This window comes from Pelmatolapia mariae, linkage group LG7, assembly GCF_036321145.2.
Source record: "Pelmatolapia mariae isolate MD_Pm_ZW linkage group LG7, Pm_UMD_F_2, whole genome shotgun sequence".
NCBI classification, from domain to species: Eukaryota; Metazoa; Chordata; class Actinopteri; order Cichliformes; family Cichlidae; genus Pelmatolapia; species Pelmatolapia mariae.
In genome coordinates, this window is record NC_086233.1 from 62,299,117 (window position 1) to 62,323,098 (window position 23,982).

The following is a 23,982-nucleotide window of genomic DNA, read 5'->3' on the forward strand; positions in this document are numbered from 1 at the left end:
TAGCAGGACAAGCACAGAGATGAGTCCACTGTCAGAGGCCATAAGAAGATCATTTGTAACCTTCACTAAAGCTGTTTCTGTGCTGTGATGAGCTCTGAAACCTGACTGAAACTCTTCAAATAAGCCATTCCTCTGCAGATGATCTGTTAGCTGTTTGACAACTACTCTTTCAAGGATGTTTGATATGAAAGGAAGGTTGGAGATTGGCCTATAATTAGCTAAGACAGCTGGGTCTAGAGATGCTTTTTAAGTAAAGGTTTAACTACAGCCAGCTTGAAGGCCTGTGGTACATAGCTGATTATTAGAGATAGGTTGATCATATTTAAGATTGAAGCATTAATTAATGGCAGGACTTCTTTGAGCAGTTTTGTAGGAATGGGGTCTAAAAGACACGTTGATGGTTTGGAGGAAGTAATTATTGAAGTTAACTCAGAAAGATCAATTGGAGAAAAAGAGTCTAAATGAATATCAATGGTACTAAAAGTTGCATCTGTGGGATGATTATTGGTAATTTTTTCTCTAATGATTAAAATTTTATTTGTGAAGAAGTTCATGAAGTCATTACTAGTTAACGTTAAAGGGATGGTTGGCTCAGTAGAGCTCTGACTTTTTGTCAGCCTGGCTACAGTGCTGAAGAGAAACCTGGGGTTGTTCTTATTTTCTTCAATCAGTGACGAATAGTAAGATGTTCTGGCTTTGCGGAGGGCTTTCTTATAAAGCAACAAACTATTTCTCCAGGCTAAATGATGATCTTCTAAATTTGTGACACGCCATTTCCTCTCCAGCTTACGAGTCATCTGCTTTAGGCTACGTGTTTGAGAATTATACCACGGAGTCAGGGACTTCTGATTTGAGACCTTAGTTTTCTAAGGAGCTACAGTATCCAGAGTCGTACGTAGTGAGGAGATAAAATTATTAACAAGATAATCGACCTCTGTTGGAGTAGCGTTCAGGTAGCTGCTCTGCTCTATGTTGGTACAGGGCATTGAAGATGATAACAGTGGGTGGATTATATTCTTAAACTTAGTTACAGCACTTTCAGAAAGACATCTACTGTGATAAAGTCGACTCCCCACTGCTGTGTAATCAATTATTGGAAATGTGAATGTTATCAGGAAATGATCAGACAACAGAGGGTTTTCAGGAAACACTGTTAAATGTTCAGTTTCTATACCATATGTTAAAACAAGATCTAGAGTGTGATTAAAGTGGTGGGTGGGTTCTTTTACATGTTGACAGAAGCCAATTGAGTCTAATAACAGATTAAATGCCATGTTGAGGCTGTCATTTTTAGCATCTACATGGATGTTAAAATCACCCACAATAATTATTTTATCTGAGCTGAGCACTAAATCAGATAAAAAGTCTGAGAAATCAGAGAGAAACTCTGTGTAAGGCCCAGGTGGACGATATATGATAACAAATAAGACTGGTTTCTGAGTTTTACAGCTGGGGTAGACAAGGTTAAGCATCAGGCTTTCAAATGAATTAAAAGTCTGTCTGGGTCTTTGGTTGATTAATAGGCTGGTGTGAAAAATTGCTGCCACACCGCCCCCTCGGCCTGTGCTTCGAGGTTTCTGGTAGTTAGAATGACTCGGGGGTGTTGATTCATTTAAACTAACATAATCATCCGGCTGCAACCAGGTTTCTGTAAGGCAGAGTAAATCGATTTGTTGATCAATTATTAAGTCGTGTACTAACAGAGACTTGGAGGAGAGAGACCTAATAATTAATAATCCACATTTCACTGTTTTACTCTTTGGTAAAACAGGCCCCTGCACGGTATGTACCACCGGCAGATAGAGGAGGTGGCTGATATCCAGAAATCCTACCAGTGGCTGGACAAAGCTGGACTGAAAGACAGCACAGAGGCACTAATCATGGCAGCACAGGAACAAGCTCTGAGAACAAGATCCATAGAGGCTGGGGTCTATCACACCAGGCAAGACCCCAGGTGCAGGCTGTGTAAAGATGCCCCAGAGACAATCCAGCACATAACAGCAGGGTGCAAGATGCTAGCAGGCAGGGCATACATGGAACGCCATAACAAAGTGGCCAGCATAGTATACAGAAACATCTGTGCGATTATACCCTGGAAGTCCCGAGGTCAAAATGGGAGACGCCCCCTAGGGTGGTGGAGAATGACCGAGCTAAGATCCTGTGGGACTTCCAGATACACATGGACAAAATTGTGGTGGCTAAATAACTGGACATAGTGGTGGTAGACAAACAGAAGAAGACGGCCGTAGTGATCGATGTAGCGGTTCCGAATGACAGCAATATCAGGAAGAAGGAACATGAGAAGCTGGAGAAATACCAAGGGCTCAGAGAAGAGCTCGAGAAGATGTGGAGGGTGAAGGTAACGGTGGTCCCCGTGGTAATCGGAGCACTAGGTGCAGTGACTCCCAAGCTAGGCGAGTGGCTCCAGCAGATTCCAGGGACAACATTGGAGATCTCTGTCCAGAAGAGCGCAGTCCTGGGAACAGCTGAGATACTGCGCAGGACCCTCAAGCTCCCAGGCCTCTGGTAGAGGACCCGAGCTTGAAGGATAGACTGCCCGCAGAGGCAAGGGGGGAATATGTGTGTGTGTGTGTATATATATATATGTATATATATATATATTTATATGTATACCTCACTCCCTTCTTCTAAATGCTGGTAAAGCTGGTGTATAACAGTGAACATAATAGATAAAGTCATTGGCAAAGTGCCACGTGACTTCTAATAGAAACTGAGTTACACTTAATAGTTGCCTTCACAGTTGTTTCTCCGCTAACTGTTCTTGATTTAGATAGATTTGTCTGTAGATTTTCTACAACGAAGAGCCAAAATCTTGCCCTCGGTATCTCAGTAGAAAAACAGCACATTTCCACTGCTGCTGCCACTGAGATAAATAAGCAGCTGATCCAACCCACAACAGCTTTAAGCTTTGAGCTGGGAATCACACTTTGCATCTGAGACCTAAAAAAAAGTCTCAATGGGAGGGGGGTCAGAAGGTCCCAGAAACTGCTGATACAGTACAAAGCTCTGTGGAAAAAGGCCCACTGGAGAAACAGGGGCTGATGCTTAAAAGCTTTGAAGAGCTTCAGATCCCCTTTTCCATCTTTATTTTTTAAAGCAAACATGCATGTATGCATTGGGTTAAAATGTGTGTCCACACATGCTGTTTTAAGTGCGTGTTCACATGTGCACCCACACATGCGGGTACTGGTGAGGTGATTTAGCAGCGGGGCTGCAGCTCTCCCCGAGGGGGGCAGATAGAGACGAAAATCAAAGGGCCCAGTGAGAGAGGAGCCTAGCTGCTCTTAACGCACTAACTATGAATTATGCATGTTGATCGATCGCACACAGCCAAACACCGAAAAGTTCCCAACCTGCCAGAAAAAGATGGATTCTGCTAAACAAAATGAAGGAGAAGGGAGGAAAGGAGAAGAAGGGGTGTTACACAGAGTTTGCCTACGGATATTTTATATCCCTCATTGGAGTATGTCAACAGGACAGAATAGATGGGGCGGCTTTTTGGTGCTGGCTATTTAAATATATTTATTACATGTGTAATCTTGTGTAATCTGAAAGGACGCTCTAGCGTTGCTTTTCAAATACCACCTGTATTCAAAGCTAAACAAATGTATTGTCATGTAAGGCTGTTAAGACACTGCAATGAATGAGAAACATCTCATTCATTAATAATTATAAATGCAAGTATGTTTTTCAAAATCAGTCAACACGGTTTGAGAAAATTAAATAATATTTGAAAAAAACAAGATGTGCCAGAATATTAAACCACGTCATGCTGCTAAAACAGCTTTGACTTGTTGATGTCATAGAGCGGTTTCAGACACACACAGAAGAGACTTTAAATTTTATAAAGTGTGAGGCTGAAATTCAGACTAAATGTTATGGTTCATCCCACACAAGCTTTGAGATCTGGGGAATTCAAAGGCCCTGTATCAAATCCTCTGCTACCAACTGTAGGTTTATTTTTAACTTTGAATCTCACAATCTCTCAAAGCTCATCCAGTCTTGAGGTGACCGAGTCTTTGAAGCTGTAGCTGCTAAATGTTGGAACAGCCTTGTTCAACCCTCAACCCTTTATCTCTCGCTATAACGCCGTTCACCTTTCGCAGCCTCGCTGTTTCGCAGATTTTTTATTTTTTTTGCAGCGCATTGTCTCCTGCGTCCTGATTGGCTGTAGACCATTGTCAATCAATCTTGTGCCGTGTCTCCTGTACAGTACAGAATGCGTTCAGCTTGTCAAATTTACATAAATCTTCAATCTCTAGCAGTGTGACTCTGTGCTGTACTGTATGTTTGTAAGTTATCTCCCCAACAAACACAACAATGTCGACGAAACGTTTTGCACCGTCAAAGGCAGCTGCGCTAGCACCCAAAAGGCAGAGGAAGATGCCAACCATCGCACAAAAAGTTGGACTTCTGGACATGCTAAAGGAAGGTAGAAGTAACCGTATTTTTCGGATTTTAAGGCACATAACGCGAAACAAAAGAGTCAGATGAGTCAAATTTTACTCAACTCATTCTTCCTGAAATCAAACCTGAAAACAGGGTTTGATCTTTGGTTTGTTTCTATAATACTGGACGTATTTTTCTACGAAGGTTTGAACTTTGAGAGTTTAAACAAGTGAGAAAAGTGTGAAAATGTTCCTGCCTGTCTGAGAAAAGTGTATAAAGTGCGTAGTGAGGAGTTTTACAGCCTTAAAACATCTATAATAATTGTAAAAAACATAAAGTTGGCTACTTTTACCTATCGTGGGTTATTTTTAGAATGCAACTCCCGCAATAAACGAAGGACCACTGTATCTCTAAAAAACTTGCAATTTAGATTCTAGATCACCAGAATTTCTCCATTTTATTGTTTTTTAATTTTTACCTTGACAATAAATTCTCTGTCACTATGACAACAGCGTAGACGGCAAGAGCAGAGAAAGTGAAGGCTGAGGAGCCCGGTGAGAAAAATGCTTTTATTTATTAAAAATGAGAAACTTTTATTGTCATTACAGTAATTAAAACTTTATTCACAGTACTGGAAAGTTTACAACTCAGCTTAAAAGTTTCTCACAGAAATTTCCCTTTCTAAGGCACATTTTTAATTTAGCATCTAACTGATAAAAAATGTTATAAATGATCATTAATTAATAACAAAATCTTTATTTATCATAAAACATTTATGTTTTTAAATGGAATATCTGAGTAGGTGTACAGAAGCACAGCAATCATTGCAATGGTAAATTGCATTACCCAGTGCAGGTTTATCACATAAAGAGGCTAATTGATCATTAAGAATAATTCTTGTAATTATGCTGGCACAGCTGAAAACTGTTTGTGGTGGGGGGCTTGATTAGTGCCCAGCAGCAAGAGGAACACATAGTGGGAACTGCTGAGAGGCTCAGAGTGAGACACAGGTGTTGTGCGTTGGTTGAGTACCATCTTTTCTTTCTTTCCATCTGCAGTAGTGTGCTGGCACTCGGGGCTATGAATATACACCACAGGAGAATAGTGAGGGCGCGACGGCTCATATTCATCACTGTTTAAGTTAAACTGTTGCTAAAGGAAATCTGTGTGAGAGGACAAAACATGTCCTAAGAACAAGCCAAGCTGCTATAACAGGAGCACCCATCTTTTTATTTCAGTTGTGGTGTGTGTCTGTGTGAACATTGGCATCCTCAAAGAATGACCTTTGACCTTTAGATGCAGACGGACAGTCGAGTCTTGTCCCGTGGAGGTGGCTCTTCTATGCTGTGCCATACGTTCATGAAGTGGCTGTTTGGTCTCTCCAGTGTAGAGGTCTGGGCGTTCCTCGCTACACTGCACATGGTTAGACTACGATGAGCGGGATGACTGAGAACCTCCACAGACAGTTTTAACACACTGTTGCTTTCGGACATTGAAATGATGCGTACAAAAGAAAGAGCAATAACAACAAAGGGCAGGCTGAATATCCTGAATCACTCTTCTCCAAATACAAATAATTAAAGTAAAATGTGTCCAGGTAAAAATAAAGATAATTAAAATCTAGAATTACCATCTCATCTTATAATTTGAATCATTAGCGTCGCTCATCGGGCTTCTGGACCAATTATCTTATGTGAGGGAGAGACATCGGTCATTTATTCACAATAATCGCTATTTCCCTTAGATCACAGGTAAGAATTTATTCAAATAACAGACAACAATGACCTAATGGGTCTTCACTCAAACTGTGCTCAAGCTCAGGGTTAAGGTGTCATTTGTTTTAGAGGCAATAACCTGTGAATTTAGATTGATTGTGAGGTAGATGAGCATTCTGCTTCTATTAAATCTTCCATCACAAGGTAGCAACAGCATCTAAGAAGGACACAGAGTGACAACATTACACTCGTTGGTTCCTCTGGGATATAGCTCTAATACACAGGTCACAAATTGCTTAGAGGTCTTAGCGCTGCCCCCGAGGGCCAGACTGTAAAGGTAAAGGTACTGGTTGAAATGGCCTACAGGTAATGGCCACGGTCCCATTACCATCCCCAGTAGGAGCGCTATTAACGCCTGAAGAGTGTTAACCTGAGCTGAGAGCAAGAAACAAGGTGTTAGAGTGAATGTGTAAGAGTGTGTGATAAAAATGGGGAATAAGGGACGGATCGTTATGTCTGTGTTATATAATAGCTTAGTCTTTCAAGTAGTTCTGTTCTCACATTCATGACAATAAAGAATGGTAAATTTAACTAAGAGAGAAAAAGAGTAGAGGAAAGCCCAGCACTGTGTTTGTCTGCATACTTTTCTGTCAGTGAGAGAGACACACGGCCAGCGTCAGCGTTCCCTTTACTGTCACAGAGTGACATTGTGAAGGTTGGAAGCTTTGGTGCAGAGCTAGCAAAGGAGAATGGGACAGGAAGCAAAAGCGATAAACTTTAATGAGACGAAAGAAAAAAACAGACACACTCCCCAGGCAGCTGAGCAATCACACACACACACACACACACACACACACACACACACACACACACACACACACACACACACACACACACACACACACACACACACACACACACACGTTGTTTACATAAACAAATAGCAACTCCAGCATCGGTTGCAGCATCCACCTGAGTAATGAAGGCTTTTAAAAAGCCGAGCGGTTGGCAGCTTCATTCAACAACCAAACACCATCAGATCTAAACCTGAGAACATTACATCGTCAGTGTTTACTAAACAGCAAGAAACCAGTTTATTCTTAGACATCAACCGCACATAAAACGGATGATTATGCAATTTCTACTTATTTGAAAGATGCAAAATAGTAAATTCATTAAATATTTAAGACTGCTTTCATACCTGTGTATGAACGACAGTCGTAGCCACTTATTAGTTTGAAGCTGTTGGTTTGGCATTTGTCTGTTGCTGTCTTGGATTTTTGAAACTGTACAAACACAAAGTGGATCTGCACACTATGTACACACATACAGCAGCAACTTGTCAATCAAAACGTAGCCGAGCACTGAAACATTAGATACCAGTAAGTACTGCAGTCTGTGTTGCTTGTTATAACACAATAATACAATATGACTACCTTTACTGCATGAAGGGAGCTTGAAGCTACTGAGAACAGACGCTCACCGAGGCCATAATTCAAGTGACATGTAGGGTATCACCTGCTTGGCTGTCGGCACATCCAAAGCTATATGCCTGACTACATTAGGAGTCCCCTCTCTCTGACATTATATAGATCCAAGAATGAAAAATGGCTCTCATAGGTTTGGCAGTGCTGATGGACACATAAACAGATGAGGTCTGCCATCTGGATTATGATGTTTGCAGAGGACACTGTGATCTGTACTGAGAGTAGGGAGCAGGTGGAAGAGAGCCTGGAGAGGTAGAGGTATGCTCTGGAGAAAATAGGAATGAAAGGACAGAATACATGTGCAAGGAGTAGAGGTGGTGAAGGTAGATGAGTTTAAACACTTAAGGGTCAACTTGACATTACCACAAAGCAATAGGCAGCAGTCAAGAGAGGTGAAGACACGGGTGCAGGTAGGGTGGAGTGGGTGTCAGAGGTGATTTGTGATAGAAGGACAGCAGCAAGAGTGAAAGGGAAGGATGACAAGATGCTAGTGAGACCTGCTGTGAGGTATGGTTTGGGAGACGGTGGAACTGACAAAAAGACAGAGCACGGAGCTAGCAGTTACAGAGTTCTGATACTAGACAGTCACCAGCCTGATTAATAATTAGTATATCAGAGTGACAGCTCAGGTTGAGCAATTTGGAGACAAAGAGAGGTGAGATGAGATGGCTGGGACACGTGCAGAGGAGGGACGGTGTATATGATGGGCAAAGGATGCTGAAGATGGAGCTGCCAGGCAGAAGAAGAGAAGACTCATGGATGTATTAAAGGAGGATGTGCAGAGGGTTGGTGTGACAGTAGACGACACTAAGGATAGGATGAGATGGAAGCAAATGATTCAATGTGGCAACCCTTAAAGGGACCAGCCGAAAGGAGGAGGAAGAAGAAAAGGAGAAGACGACGAAAGCAAAAAAAACGGGTTTCATTTGATTTTTGGACCCCAGAGACAAACAACAGTTTACACATTAAATTCAAGGTGCACACCAATGTTTCTCGGGGGACACCATGAAGTACAACATGGATTTCTTTTTAATCATCAATTCCTCTCACGTTTCTCCTCTTTTTAATAAGTGTCTCTAACCTGTGCTTTCAGTTCATCCTCATTGATTTGGAGCTTCCACCTTGTCTCTTGATACCTGACACTAATTAGATTTTACTAATGACATTAACCCTTTGGATTAATACTTTTTCAAACCTACACTTAATTTTCCTTGCCAATCACATCAGTCAGGCTCATCCAGTCTTTTGCTTTTTTGTTGGATTTTTTCATCACTGAACTGTCACCTCTTTAATTTTCCTAGTATTAGTAGTAGTAGAATGAGTGTGCACACATATGCACAAATGAAAAAATGTTGCCTGGAAACATATTAAACAAACTGCTGTCAAATATACTCCATGCTTCTTTCACATCCTTTACTTGACTTTTCCATGCATCTCTCGGAAAGTCATTATTTGGGTGAACTGGAAAAGGTGCGTAGTCCTTCATGAAACAGATCCATACACTCAGCATCACACCTCGGTAATAGGGCTCAGGGGAATGTGAGTGCACAAAAACAAGCTACTGTTACACCTGGGATAGCATTAGAGCAAGTGTTGATTGTGTGCCACACTGTCGTGTGGAAAACAGTGTTTAATATCTAGAAATTGGAAAATCCTCACGTATGCATCGTGAGGGATCGTCTGTGCCGTTTCCAACCGTCAGCAACATTTGTGCCATAAAGCCAATATCTATACTGAAATTATGAAATATTCCTGCATAATCTTCTGGAATGAGTCATCTAATACTGTGCAGTATTACTCTATGATTAACTCATACCTCCTACACAAACACAGCTGACTTCCTTTTTTATTTTTGGGGACTTTCACGTATCTGAGTTTAAGGATTTGATGTTCCCAACTTCAAAGACCTTTTGTGTAGCCAATCTTTGTGTGATGTTCAGGTTCAAGCCTGGATCCTGAGGACATGTGAAATGGTAAATAACTGCGAGAGAACAGTAAATCATAAAACAGCAACTTGAAGATAAAAATGCAATCAGAGATGCAGGTGGTGTAACACAGTATGTGCAGGTAGTTACAGAAAGCATGGATGGCAATTTGAAGTGGAAGTGGGGACATACTGAAGATATAAAGATATACAGTACACACCGGTCACTCTGCTGCTCAGTGCAGACAAAGTAAACGTCTATAATAGGAAATCATTCACAGTATATCACGGGTCCCCTCTCACCTCAAAACACACTAAAAATAGCTCCTTAATTCTTCATGTTGGAGTCATATCTTGCAAAATATAATGCAAATATTTACACAGCAAAACCAATCAGTTCATGCTATTTGAAATATTAATTCATTTTATAGTAAATGCATATGGATCAAAACATCAGTTATTAGCAGTGTTGGGGAGTAACGGAATACATGTACCGCCGTTACGTATTTAAAATACAAAATATGAGTAACTGTATTCCGTTACAGTTACCGTTTAAAAAGGTGGTATTTAGAATACAGTTACTTTGTTGAAATAAATGGATTACACGGCGGTACTTTCCTGTTTCATATTGTGGCGGGTCAGGACTGTTTGGGTTTGTTTGACAGCTATGTTCTGTTGTACGAGGCGGCAGCGTTACGGTTGCCATGGTTGCAGGGTGACGCTCTCTCTCTGCGTGTTTCCTGGGTGAGAGAGCGCCTTTTTTGTTGTTGTTGTTGTGCTAAGCTAATAGGCAGAATGCTACAGGTATAGCGCTAAAGAATGTAGCCTCATGGGCAGTGTAGTCCGTGCTGCAGCGAGAATGGACTGCCATACACGTTATGTGTCTGTGAGCGAGGGAGGGAGAGAAAGGAGAGTGGAAAAGTACGAGTTGTCATCGAGCAGAAACGGGAGCTGGAAGCATGTAAATATAATAATAACCACTGCAGCCAAAAGCCCAGCTGTAAGTAAGCTATTAAGACTCGACTGTACACTGTGTTCGTGTTTTCCTCCGGAAAAAATAAGTTCCGTTGGAGCAGCCTTTCAACGCCTCTCTCTGTCTCTCGCAAGCAAAGTTGACCCAGACAACAAAGTAAAGCTAGTTTTCAGCTACGAGCCCGACACGGAACCCACCGTATTAGCCAGAGGTCCCTTTACTACGGTTCGGAGCCGCGGACCTTCAGTAACAGTAATAAATCACAGCAATAGTACATTCATGTAGTTGTAAAAATCATGATAATATATTAAGTAATCCAAAGTATTCAGAATACGTTACTCTCATTGAGTAACGTAATGGAATACGTTACAGAATACATTTTGGGGCATGTATTCTGTAATCTGTAGTGGAATACATTTTAAAAGTAACCTTCCCAACACTGGTTCTAAGTCTACTGCTATAGCTAACAATCTGCACACACACACACACACACACACACACACACACACACACACACACACACACACACACACACACACACACAGACACACACACACACAGACACACACAGACACAGACACACACACACACACACACGCACGTTATGTATCCATTGTGCATTTTTACAAAAAGGAATCTCGACTAAAGGAAGACAAACCCCGCGCCGAGGAGAGTTGCTACTTCCAGCTGACGTCACTGTAATTTCCTAATTTTAGCTCTTCTTTCTTCACCACGCTCCCCTGGTATGAATGTTAACCAACTTCAGTAACTTCCTGAAAACCTAATGAAAAGATGCCAGTTGTTTCCTAGAGATTAAAAGTATTTTTTTTATAAATGCATATTAATAAACACACAGATTTTACACTGACGACAGACATAATAAGGAAATAATGATCATAATTAGCATGAGGTTCTGTGCCATTAGGAGTGTAATTGATCTCACAGTCATTTACCTGAGAGGCTAATAAGCATGCTCACTGACCTTAACTCACTCTGACACAATCTTAACTGGGAAAGCATTCATAATGTAAGCTGAGGGTTTTGTTTGCCTCCCGTTTCCACCTTCTGCTTTCTCTTCTCATTCAAGGTGACCTTGAAACCTTGAATTTTAAGTGGGGGTGACCCAAACCTAAGGGATCCCTTTTAAATGTCGCCTTTAAAAATAATTCTATACTATATCTTGTAAGGGATCTGTCGACTCCTGTTCATTGGTGGTAATGTTAATGCTAATACTAATAACTGTCACTCATATTTTGGTGTTTCCTGTCTTTAAACAGACAGTCGATTTTGGCACGAGACTGATTTAGTTTTAGTCTTTTGGAGAAAACCTGCATTTGCTCTGGTCACATACTAAAAGCATCTAGGCTAGCTTTATCTGTGACATTTTAGATATCTGACAGTAACTAATGCTAAAGCTGAATCCACTTTACTTGCAATATACTTTAAATACTAGAGCAACATTTAAATTCTTCATTGTTAGGGATGTGAATTGATAGAATTTAGAGATTCCAGTTCCATTATCGATATTGCTTATTCACTTCAATTCAATTCAATTCAATTCAAGTCAATTCAATTTTATTTATACAGCGCCAAATCACAACAACAGTCGCCTCAAGGTGCTTTATATGGTAAGGTAGACCCTACAATAATACATACAGAGAAAAACCCAACAATCATATGACCCCCTATGAGCAAGCACTTTGGCGACAGTGGGAAGGAAAAACTCCCTTTTAACAGGAAGAAACCTCCGGCAGAACCAGGCTCAGGGAGGGGCGGGGCCATCTGCTGCGACCGGTTGGGGTGAGAGAAGGAAGACAGGATAAAGACAATCAATCTGATTGGTTCTCACTGGCTCCACTTTGAGAGTCACCACCATCGCTAGGCAACATATCAAATACAGAAAGTAATTCATCACAAATCTCATTTCATTACTTTCCCATTTCTCCATAAAACGACCTGAACACATTGCCTCAAAATTACCATTTAACAATATAAACCTTTAAGCTACGGATGCACACAACACAAATCCCTAACGACACACATATGATCTTTCTCTTAGTATTGGGGTGGCGCGGCCACGTCCAGACGCCTTCCTGACCGCTCCGCTCCGACTATCCACTTTTCTTGTTTTTTACTTATTTTTTGCACTGGTTTACATTCCAAAATCCTCTAGTCTTACAGTATACGACGGCAGATCACTTGTAAACATCGGTGACAAGGTTGCACATCTAATCTTGGACACTTTTAAACCTGACCCATCCTGGCCGCCAGAGATTCTACGCGGCGCGGAGAACAACAAAGGACGGGCCGCTCATCCGAGGCGTAGAACAAAGAAGCGCCGGGGGAAACGCGCTGGCATTAGGAACAGACTGAGACAGCAGGCGCATCGCGCACCACTGCCCAGTATCCTACTGGCCAACGTACAATCCATGGAGAACAAGCTCGATGACCTAAGAGCAAGAGTCACCTTCCAACGTGACATGAGGGACTGCAACATTCTGTGCTTCACGGAGACATGGCTGACCCCCACCGTGCCGGACCAGGCCGTAACTCCGTCGGATTCATTCTTTGTGCTCCGCACGGACAGAACGGCAGAGTCGAACAAAACCAAAGGTGGAGGAGTGTGCTTCATGGTAAACAGAAAGTGGTGTGATGCCAGGAGCATTTCTACTCTTTCCAGCAGCTGCTCGCCACATCTGGAATTCCTGAGCATTAAGTGCCGCCCTTTCTATCTGCCCCGTGAGTTCACCTCGGTCATCGCCACGGTGGTCTACATCCCACCCCAAGCGGACACAGGTATGGCTTTGTCCGAACTACATGATGAGCTGAGTTCGCTTCAAAACAAGGATCCGGGCGCAGCCCTCATTGTAGCAGGAGACTTTAATAAAGCGAACCTCAGACAAGTCATGCCAAACTTTTACCAGCATGTCTCGTGTCCAACGAGGGGGGATCGAATTTTGGATCACTGCTACACACCATACAAGCAGGGCTACAAAGCTGTCTCACACCCGGCTTTTGGGAAATCTGACCACAACGCCATCTTCCTCATTCCCCAGTATAAACAAAACATACGGAGGGAAGAAGTAACCACGAGGTTCCCGCTTCAGGACACCTACACCAGGAGATGCCGGACTAGAGCAACGCAGATACTGAAGGACCCGTCCCATCCTGGCAACAAACTGTTCCAACTTCTACAATCTGGTAGAAGGTTCCGCATCATCCGGGCAAGGACAGAGAGACTCAAGAGGAGCTTCTATCCTCAAGCCATCCGGGCCCTAAACCAACCCGCCCCCCCCCCCCCCCCCCCCCCCCCCCCCCCACACACACACACACACCCGCCCTCTCACATCATCTATAATTGACTGAGACTCTCCTCCAGACACTCAATTCCTTTAACTTTAAATATGTTTATATTGTCCATTCTGTAAAATAGTCAGATGTCTATTCATATTAATGTACAGAATTCACCTGCTTGCTGCTACTACTGCACATTCACCCAATGTATATACTATATATATATATTTATAATGTTATTCCTCTACCCCCCCCCCCCCCCCCTTTTTTTGCACATGTTGAGGAGCGTGTCAGGATACATTTCACTGTGTGTTATACTTGTATAACTATGCATGTGACAAATAAAGAACCTTGAACCTTGAAGACAAAGCTGACACCAGAAAGCAAAGATAAAAACCAGCGCAGCGAGAGTTTGATGTGATCATCACGGTGATTCTAGAAGCACAGCCTGGAGCCTGAGAGCTCATGTTGAAGTTCAGGGTCTGGCTGCTGAGCTGGGATCAGCAGACACTCAGTCTTGGCTAGCTTAGCATTAGCATGGTGTCTGTCGTCGTGTTAGCAGCATAACCCAGTTGTTTCTATCCTTGACGCGACTTCGTGCTCTCGTCCTTTTGTGCAATAAGAATCAAAGTGACGTCCCGGTCCACGCTGTAGACTGTGACACTATTTTCAGCCTCTGGCACACAAACTGAAATCAGCTGAGTGCAGCACAAGTGCAAGTGGAACTGGGTATATATGTTAAACAGATCTCTGATCTTTCACTGAAACTTTTACTAATCAGAAGCTGTAGTGTGCAGCTCTGCAGATGTTGTAGGACACTAAGGACCAGATTTCATTAGTGGAGCAAATTAAGTGAGGCTGCAATCACAAAAATGCTCTGATGGGAGTAAAGAGTTCTGCAGATGATCTACTAACAATATGCTAATTTACAAAGACTCAGACAGTCCATTTAAATAATGCCAGCATTCTACAAGAGCACCGCAAATTAGCAAGTTGAGGGTGCAAGAGGCCCACTAACCAAAATAATACCGTGTAAGTGCTGTTACTGTGGAAAGCATGGTAACTCAGGTCAATGAGAGGCAGCTGAATGACAATAAGTTTTTGATAATCTTCCAGATTGTGGCAACAGTTCCCAATACAAGCAGACACATTCTGCTATACATCTCGTATCAGGACTCTCCTTCTGCCTCAGCTCAAACAGTCGGTTTAGTTAAGATCTGCTCTGTTTCCATCCAAATACTAGTGTTCTTGAACACTGGAAATATGTTGTGCATGGCTCTAAAAATGCAGGGTGAAGAGCTACAACGCACAGCCAGAGCTTGGGCACGATCCTCACACCTTTGAGCGATCCACCAGTGCTGATTACACACTTGTTTTTAAAAGCCTCTCATTCCAAGTAAATTAACACTCCTAAGCAGCAACTATCACAACCAAGTGGGACACAAAATAACACGTTTCTTCTTTTTACCCTAAATTCAGGACAATTTTCACAAACTTGTGTGCTGCAAATCAAAATAAAGCACATTTGCATGATCTGATCTGAAACTCTTACAAAAGCAAATATGATAAGTCCAACTACAAAAAATACATCACAAACATGATGCTGACATTAACCTTATAATGCCATGAGATAGTTTTGTGCTGACACATACAGTTAGTAAGCAGTTCAGTCCTAAGACTATTAAGGAAAAAAATTTATTAATTTTTACATTTGTAGGTTTTGAATATTTCTGTTTGGCTTTGAATTGTTAAATAAAATAAAATAAAACAATTTTGTTATAATTATTGTCTTAAAAGAATTCAAACTTTTAAAAAATGATTTCATTAGTGAAATTAAGATGCATGTGACTCTCCATTTTCTTTTCACGGAGACTTCAGTAGCTATAAATGACCTTATTAGCATAATGTGTTCATGAGAATATAAATCACTGCTGAGACTCCCTGACAAGAGTGAAGTCAGTAGACTGTGCCTCTGTATGCCAGTGTGAGGGCAGTGAGCAGAGCTCTGTTTGACCTTGGAGCACACTGTACCTCATGCCTTTTGTGGAGTGATTATGGAAGTTTTGCAGCAGCTGCGGGACGCCCAGCATGGCCTCGAACATCACGGCCAGCGAACCCAAAGTCTCCACAAACACCACAGAGTCCAGCAGCAGCAGGGTGATGACTGCACACACGACGGTGAAGCCGAAGCAGAAGAGGAGGTAGTCCTCAAAGGCGCTCCACTTCCAGAAGTAATGCAAGTTCAGGTCTATAATCGGGAGATACAAATGCAGACAAACATTTACTGGTAATCGATGGTTTTTGGACTCTAGTCAAAAATGAAAGAAATGGGTGACGAGAGGAGAACAGAGAAAATGAAAGATTATGAAAAAGAGTCAGAAACAGAAAGCAGAGATGATGAAACAGAGATATATGTAAGCGCGTGTGTGGCTGCTGAAGGGTAACGATATGCTTACGCTATGTGAGGATAGGAAAAGAAGAGTGATTGAGACAGATGCAAAAAAGAAGGACAAATGAGGACATTTCATTATAGGATGCATAGAATTCTGCAAAGATGGCACTCTGAAATCAATACTGAGCACATGCATATGTGAATGGAACAAAGAAAAATGAGATTCTCAAAAGCTTTAACATTTCTATTACTTTGTAATAAATTGGCCTTTAGCAAGGCTGAGCTATACATTTAAGTTTATTACCTTTAAACTTTTTCATTGACAAGCGTATTTATCATGTGTGCCGTTACAATTCAGAGGAAAATTAAAAGACCACAGCTTTTGTTAGCTTGCAGAAACATTAAAGAAAAAGTGAGTCAGTGTGACTGTGAAGTGAAATTGAACAAACACGAGAACAGCCACACTGTGGTCTATCAGTTTCTGTCCTGCCATCTTCAGTAACAGCGACTCCTCCACGTGCTTCAGAAGGAAATCTTATGAGCGGGAACATTAGGCTCACTACAGCTGAATTCCTATCAACCATCAGTATTTTATCAGTGGACCATTATATGAGATGATGGACAATCTCTCATTGTGTATGTATGACCATGGAGCCGTGGAAAACCGGCTGACATCATCTAGAGGGGATTGATGGCTAAATAAGAGTGCATTAGTTAGTGTAGAGACTGGAGCACGCCGTGTGCTGTGAAGCACCTGACCTCTCCACGTGAGGTAGATACTTTTCAGACGTCCAAGTACACACGCTCCATTTTCATGAGCAAAAATAGGGGCGTGTAGGTGTGTAGATGTAGGTGATTTTAAGCTCACAAATTGAAGTTTCTGTGTCAGCTGATGTTTTTTACTTGTATGGTTTGAATGATGTTTCTGTGCTCTATCCTGGTGTCTACTGAGATCTACTCGATGAACAGAAAACAATCATTAAGAAGACATCAGACACACAGATGTCTTCAAATTGCATTTTGGTTCAACCAAGACGGTAAAATACAGATATTACATTCAAAATGACACAAAAGAAAAAGAAGAATCTATTTTTTGTCAATTTCATTCCAAATTAATCAATTCATCTTTTAAGAACGAATTAATCCAGACTAAGACTTAAGGTGGAATTAATCATTTAGTTTGCTGTCAGCTAAATTAAAAATGAATCATTTCAATTCAGTTTCATTTGTATAAGCAAACATCCCAGCATTCACACTCCGACCCCAGACTATCAAATCAAATAAGAGAAAACAAGGCAATCTTATAAGAAAAGAAATGATCGCAGACTCACAACATTCATTAGAAATTTATTAAAGGTATTAAGCTGCATTTTCTTTACTTGTGTCAGATGAATAGATCAGACATGCTGAGTGACAAACTTATTGTTACGATTCAAACACAGCAATGTTTCTGTTACTACGATAAGCTGATATTTGTACTCTTACTGTGTCCTTAATCAGGCAGTACAAGTGGAGTCAAATGTATATACATGTACAAAAGTTATATGATAACTTTCTTCTGAAATATTAAACAACACAAGTCTATTAGTGGCTTTTATTTCTTCATAGTTTACTAAAAATCTCCTCCTGACGTGTTTCCATCTCACATTCAGTGGAAACACTTCACACTGCGGTGGCTCATTTCAGACAAGCTGAACTGTTTTGTGTTTTGTGGGGTTTTTGGCTGGATCATCACTACCTTCCTCACCAAGTTTCACACATGCCACATTTGCTGAATGTCCTCATTCCCAAAATGAAATTCAGTGCACATTGCAGATGCATGAGTGGTCAGAATGGGACTTCCAGGAACTGAGCTAATGAGAACCAAAATGCTGGAAGTTGGAATCGCAGTGTGGAATCGCAGAACTTTCTAATCGCACCCTGACGACAGTTTTGCACGACTCTTGCTTTTCTTGGCGGTGGTGACAAAGATACAGGAGTCAATGTTTCTGTGTCGCTCAGAGAGAAATGTTTCCAGGGTTCTCAGCTTTCTTACACACATGCGACAGGACAAACATCGCCTCTCTGGACAGACTTGTGTCGTTCATCATAAACTATGAGATAAACAGAAATTAGAAAGCTTTTAACAAACTGTTCGGGAGTTCCTCTACCTCAAACATCAAACCCAATGTGCAGATGAAATTGAATTTCTAAACGCAAAAGCAGATCGTTATAATTAACACCATTAAATCTGTCAATAATATCTTTAAGAACGCCAGCAGGCCCATTTCCCTGTTAGCTTTAACTAAGCTGAAACCCCCAACGTAAGATTAAAATATCCCTTTCCTCCGTAATCGGACTGTGAAATAAATAAATCAAGTTGGGATTGAAGAAGTAAACAGTCCATCCTCTCCTAAAGAAGACTAATCCAATATAATAATATAATAATAGCATATGTGATGTAGGGCTGGGCCATATCATACCGTTCACAGTAATACCGGTATAATGTTGGGCAACAATAAGAAAATGAAATATGGCGATAGAATATGGGTAAAACGCGCATGCGCAGTGCCTTTGTTTTCATACGCACATGGCAGAAAAAGCATGGCGGCGACGGAGAATGAGAAGGGCGAAAGCGGATTGTTGAATGAAACGGATGAACCAGAACTGGTTTGTAAAAATGCTGCAACTTCAGTGGTGTGGAACTGGTTTAGCTTTCGTCCGTCAGATACACAAGCACTATTTTTGGCAGAGCATGCTAGCGGGCCGTCGTTATTACCGTGTTTTTTGGAAAATACGGCACACTTAAAATCAATCCTTTGATTTTTCTGAAAATCGACAGTGGCCCTTATAATCCCGTGCGCCTTATGTATGAGCTCTGGTTGTGTTTACTGACCTCGAAACGATTTTATGTGCTACACGGCGCTCGAAAATCTGTCAAATGTTTCAGTACGACTTTGCTAAGCTACGAAGCCGCACCGCTTGATGGATTGTTGGAGCATTGCGGCTATCGTAGGCAGGAGCCTCGCGGAGTGATACGTACTGTACTTCAACGTAATATTACCGTATTGTGTGTGTATAACCTCTTTTTAAGTTTTGAGATACTGAGATAATCCATCCACAGTACAAGGTTAGTCATTAATATACTGCAACAACATGGGAATAGAGCAGCTGTGATAGAATACAGCATTATTGAATCAATATTCAATAATATTGAAGTGGAGGAAGCAAGAAGAATGAGTTGAATAAAGTTTGATTTATCTGACTGCTTTGTTTCTTGTGCCTTATAATCCCGTGCACCTTATGGTCCGAAAAATACGTATTTGACTTTTTTATTTGACACACTGCAGTTTCATGTTGCAAAGCTCCTCTTTTTAACTTTAGTGGATATTATACATGGTTATGCTGAGGATATGTCGGCCAGTTTCCACTGGAAATGCCTTTTGGTTAAACTTTCAGCAAGGAATTTGCATTTGCACTGTTACATTTTTATATAACTTTAATACACATGAAAAACAGCTTCTTGTTTAAGTGAAAATACATTGATGTTTTTTTTTTTTGCACTAATAAATCAGAATCAGAAAGGGTTTTATTGCCAAATGTTGAGCAGGTTTACAACATTAGGAAATTGCTGCGGTACTTAGTGCAAAACATACTGTCAGACAACCAGTGATGGGAATAACGGCATTACAAGTAACGGCGTTACTAATGGCGTTACTTTTTGCAGTAACGAGTAATCTAACTAATTACTATTCCTATCGTTACAACGCCGTTACAGTTACTAACAAGAAAACGCGGTCCGTTACTATTTTTACCGCATCTTATATCAGTTGCACGGAAGTAGCTGTAAGTAATCTGGGCGCTACAGCTTTAAGCAGCTGCGCGCTCCCGCGGACGGTAATCACGATCACTGTCTAGCACAACACCTGGAGCTAAGAGGGCAAAACAATCGCATGAGTGCTGCTGTTTGACTGAGGAAGAATAAAGTAGTCGTGGTAAGCCAATCACATGACCACTTAAAGACAAAGCAACAAGGTGATATATACCAGTTTATATATGTGTTGATAGGCCACGTAAAACCAGAGTCATGATAAACAAGATATACGCGGCGTTTTTTCCTCAATAGTTTCGTCAGGTTAGCGCTAGCACTGACACATCGATTGCAGCTCTCTCACTCTAGATCGACGGTCGATCTAGAGTGACCTAAAAAAAAACGGGTAGTTTTAAGATTGACGGCGAGAGAGAGAGAGCAGAAAAAGAGAGAGAGCGAGTTTTGAGATGTGGGAGATTTGTGACGTTTAGCGTGTTTGGGGTGTGTAGTTAATGTGTTGTCTTGTGTAGTTAGTGTGTAGTGTTGTGGATAGTTTTGTGTTGTGTGTCAGAACAATGAGGCGACTGCTGTCTCCAGGTAGAAACAGGAGTGATACATCTGCTGCTGTCAGACCTGCAGGTATCAGGCTGTGATGTTCTCCTTTATAGTGGACAGAAATTATTTTTTTGGAGTGGCACAAATAATTTGTGTGGCATCTTATTGAAGAACAGCTGATTGTTCTGTAAATAGTTTGAAATGGTTATTTTAAAAAAAGGGTAAAAGGTAAATGGCTGCAAATAACATTTTTTGTTTGCAAAACTTGTGCATATGATTTTAAAATTGACAATTTATATTTGCATTTAAAGTTATGAAATATGATTCATTAAACATGTTTGTGGTTGTTACAGTAAAAAAAATTAACTTTTTCTACTCTGATTTTATGGTTTTTGTCTGATTTTAGATCAATTGTGTTAATACAGTATGTCAAAATGAAAACATAACTGTAAATTCAGACACGTGAGGTTGTGCTGAAAAGGAAGATACCAAACAAGGCAAAGTAAATAGTCTTTAAAGGTAAAATGTGGAGGAAAAATCAAAAGTAGTAAAAAATGGCCAATTATACCCTGGACCCCAGAGGGTTAAACTTTTTTTTTAAGTAACGCAATAGTTACTTTTCAAGTAATTAATTACTTTTAGAATATTGTAACTCAGTTACTAACTCAGTTACTTTTTTGAAGAAGTAACTAGTAACTATAATTAATTACTTTTTCAAAGTAACTTGCCCAACACTGCAGACAACGCTTAAATAAACATAAAAATTAAAATTAAAAGTGCTAAGTAGATAGATATGTACATGAATGCAGGTGGTGATCAGTGCAAACATGGAATGATGCAGTGAACACAGTGTAGGGTCATGTTTTAGTGGTGGGAACAGTCATATGGTTATTGTTCATGAGTCCAACAGCAGAGAGGAAGAAACTGTTCTTGTGGCGAGAGGTTCTGGTCCGAATGGACCGGAGCCTCCTGCCTGAGGGGAGCAGGTCAAACAGACTGTGTCCAGGGTGAGAAGGGTCAGCTGTGATCCGAGCTGCACGCCCCAGTGTCCTGGAGGTGTACAGGTCCTGCAGAGATGGGAGTTTGCAGCCAATCACCTTCTCAGCAGAGCGCACAACACGCTGCAGTCTCTGTTTGTCCCTGATAGTGGCTCCAGCGTACCACACGGTGATGGAGGAGGTGAGGATGGACTCGATGATTGCAGTGTAGAATTGCATCATCGTCCGTGTTGGCAGGTTGAATTTCTTCAGCTGCCTCAGGAAGTACATCCTCTGCTGGGCTTTCTTTATGACGGAGGTGATGGTGGGCTCCCAATTCAGGTCCTGGGTGATGGTGGTACCCAGGAAGCGGAATGAGTCCACAGTGGTGATGAGGGTGTCAGTCTGGATGATGGGGGGGAGTGGGGCTGTGTGCTTCCTGAAGTCCACAATAATCTCCACTGTCTTCTGGGCATTCAGCACCAGGTTGTTGTGGCTGCACCAGGACACCAGACGTTCAACCTCCCTCCTGTAGGCAGACTCATCCCCGTCCGAGATGAGTCCAATAACGGTGGTGTCATCTGCAAACTTTATTAGCTTGACAGACTGGTGGGTGGAGGTGCAGCAGTTGGTGTACAGGGAGAAGAGCAGAGGAGAAAGAACACAGCCCTGAGGGGAGCCGGTGCTGATGGTCCGGGAGTCCGAGACATTCTTTCCCAGCCTCACATGCTGCTTCCTGTCCATCAGGAAGTCAGTGATCCACTGGCTGATGGGATCAGGCACATTCATCTTGGAAAGCTTGCCTTGGAGATGGTCTGGAAGGATGGTGTTGAAGGCAGAGCTGAAGTCCACAAACAGGATCCTGGCGTAGGTTCCTGGGGAGTCCAGATGCTGCAGGATGAAGTGTAGAGCCATGTTGATAGCGTCGTCTACAGACCTGTTGGCTCTGTATGCAAACCGCAGGGGGTCCAGGAGGGGGGCCGTGAGGGTCTTGAGGTAGGAGAGAACCAGGCGCTCAAATGACTTCATGACCACAGATGTCAGAGCCACAGGTCTGTAGTCATTTAGTCCAGTGATCCTTGGTTTCTTGGGGACAGGGATTATGGTGGAGGACTTGAAGCAGACAGGCACATGACATGCCTGCAGTGAGGAGTTGAAAATGCCAGAAAACACTGGGGCCAGCTCGTTTGCACAGTGTCTGAGGGTGGCAGGAGACACACCGTCTGGGCCAGGAGCTTTTCGAGCATTCAGACTCTTTAACTGCTTCCTCACATCTGCTTCATGAATATGAAGGGTTGTAGTGGGAGAAGGTGGTGTGAAATCCTCCATGGTGTGGGGTGAGGAGGGGGGTGTTGTAGGTGATGGTGGTGATGGTGGTGATGGCTTTATGGTGGGGGGAATAAAGTTGTGGAGTTGTAAAGTATTTTGTCTAGTGTCAATTATATCGTCAGTTATATCGTTATCGCAAATTTTCAAATGTATATCGTGATAAATATTTTTGGTCATATCGCCCTGCTCTAATGTGATGGGTTTTTTTTGGACCTTATAGGATGCAGCACTGAGATCAGGGTCTCGTATTATTGTGGGGTCTTTAACTTACAATACAAAATGCCTTGAGGTGACTGTTGTTGTGATTTGCCGCTATAAAAAAATAATTAACTGTCTGATTTTCATCTGCAGGACTTCTCTAAACCGGCTGAAGTCTCATCAGGCTGGTGGATCCTTTTAAGGCATTTCAACGCACTGGTGACTGGATCTGTATTTACTCCACGTGCACCTTTGTGTCTATAATATGTTAAGTAATATTACTTTTATAATGAATCAGTCACATGTACCTAAAGCTGAAGAACAGCACTGAAAACTGTGTAATATCCTCAATGTGCTTGGCTCTCACAAAACTCTGTCAACCTGAAAATAAACCAGAAAGTGCAACTTGATAAAGTTTGGCATCATGCTGAAAACCACATGTAAGAAATAAATTAGACCTGCAGGTCAAATCTGCTGTCACAGACTTCAGGTTAAGGTTAACGTAAACTGTTCCTTTCTTTAATGACCTTGAGAAGGTGACTCAGATTTCTATTATGCCCAAAGTGAACTATCTGCAATACAGTATGGGCTAGAAAAAGCTGGAGTGACTGAAGCTTGGAACAGCCTTCCCCTTCCAACAGGGTCTTCCCCCTCACCTGAAAAACCTCCTTTTACTTTCAGTTTAGTCCCAGCTTCAAGCTTATCTTTTGTTTACAATATTAAAGACCCCTGTTGATTGGAAAATAGCGTCTTAATTGTTTTAACTGGTTTAATTTGTTGTTTTAATTACTTCTTAATAGCTTAATTTCTTTGGACTGTTGTCTGATTTTGTGCAGCCCTTCAGACAGCATTTGCTGTGTTTCATGCTCCGCACGAATAAACAGACCTGACTTGAGCTACTGCAGCCACCGGCGCTTGGCAGAGGGAGTGAAGTGCCA

General features: G+C 41.7%; 1 protein-coding gene across 1 annotated transcript in view; it reads right to left on the minus strand.

Annotated features, from left to right (window-relative positions):
• The window catches only part of si:dkey-246g23.2 (solute carrier family 66 member 2), a 66,570-nt gene that overhangs the window by 12,440 nt on the left and 30,148 nt on the right, over nucleotides 1-23,982 (minus strand). Inside the window, exon 4 of the mRNA XM_063480165.1 lies at nucleotides 15,835-16,051. Coding sequence (XP_063336235.1) covers nucleotides 15,835-16,051 — 217 coding nt within the window. The remainder of the gene's footprint in view (nucleotides 1-15,834; nucleotides 16,052-23,982) is intronic.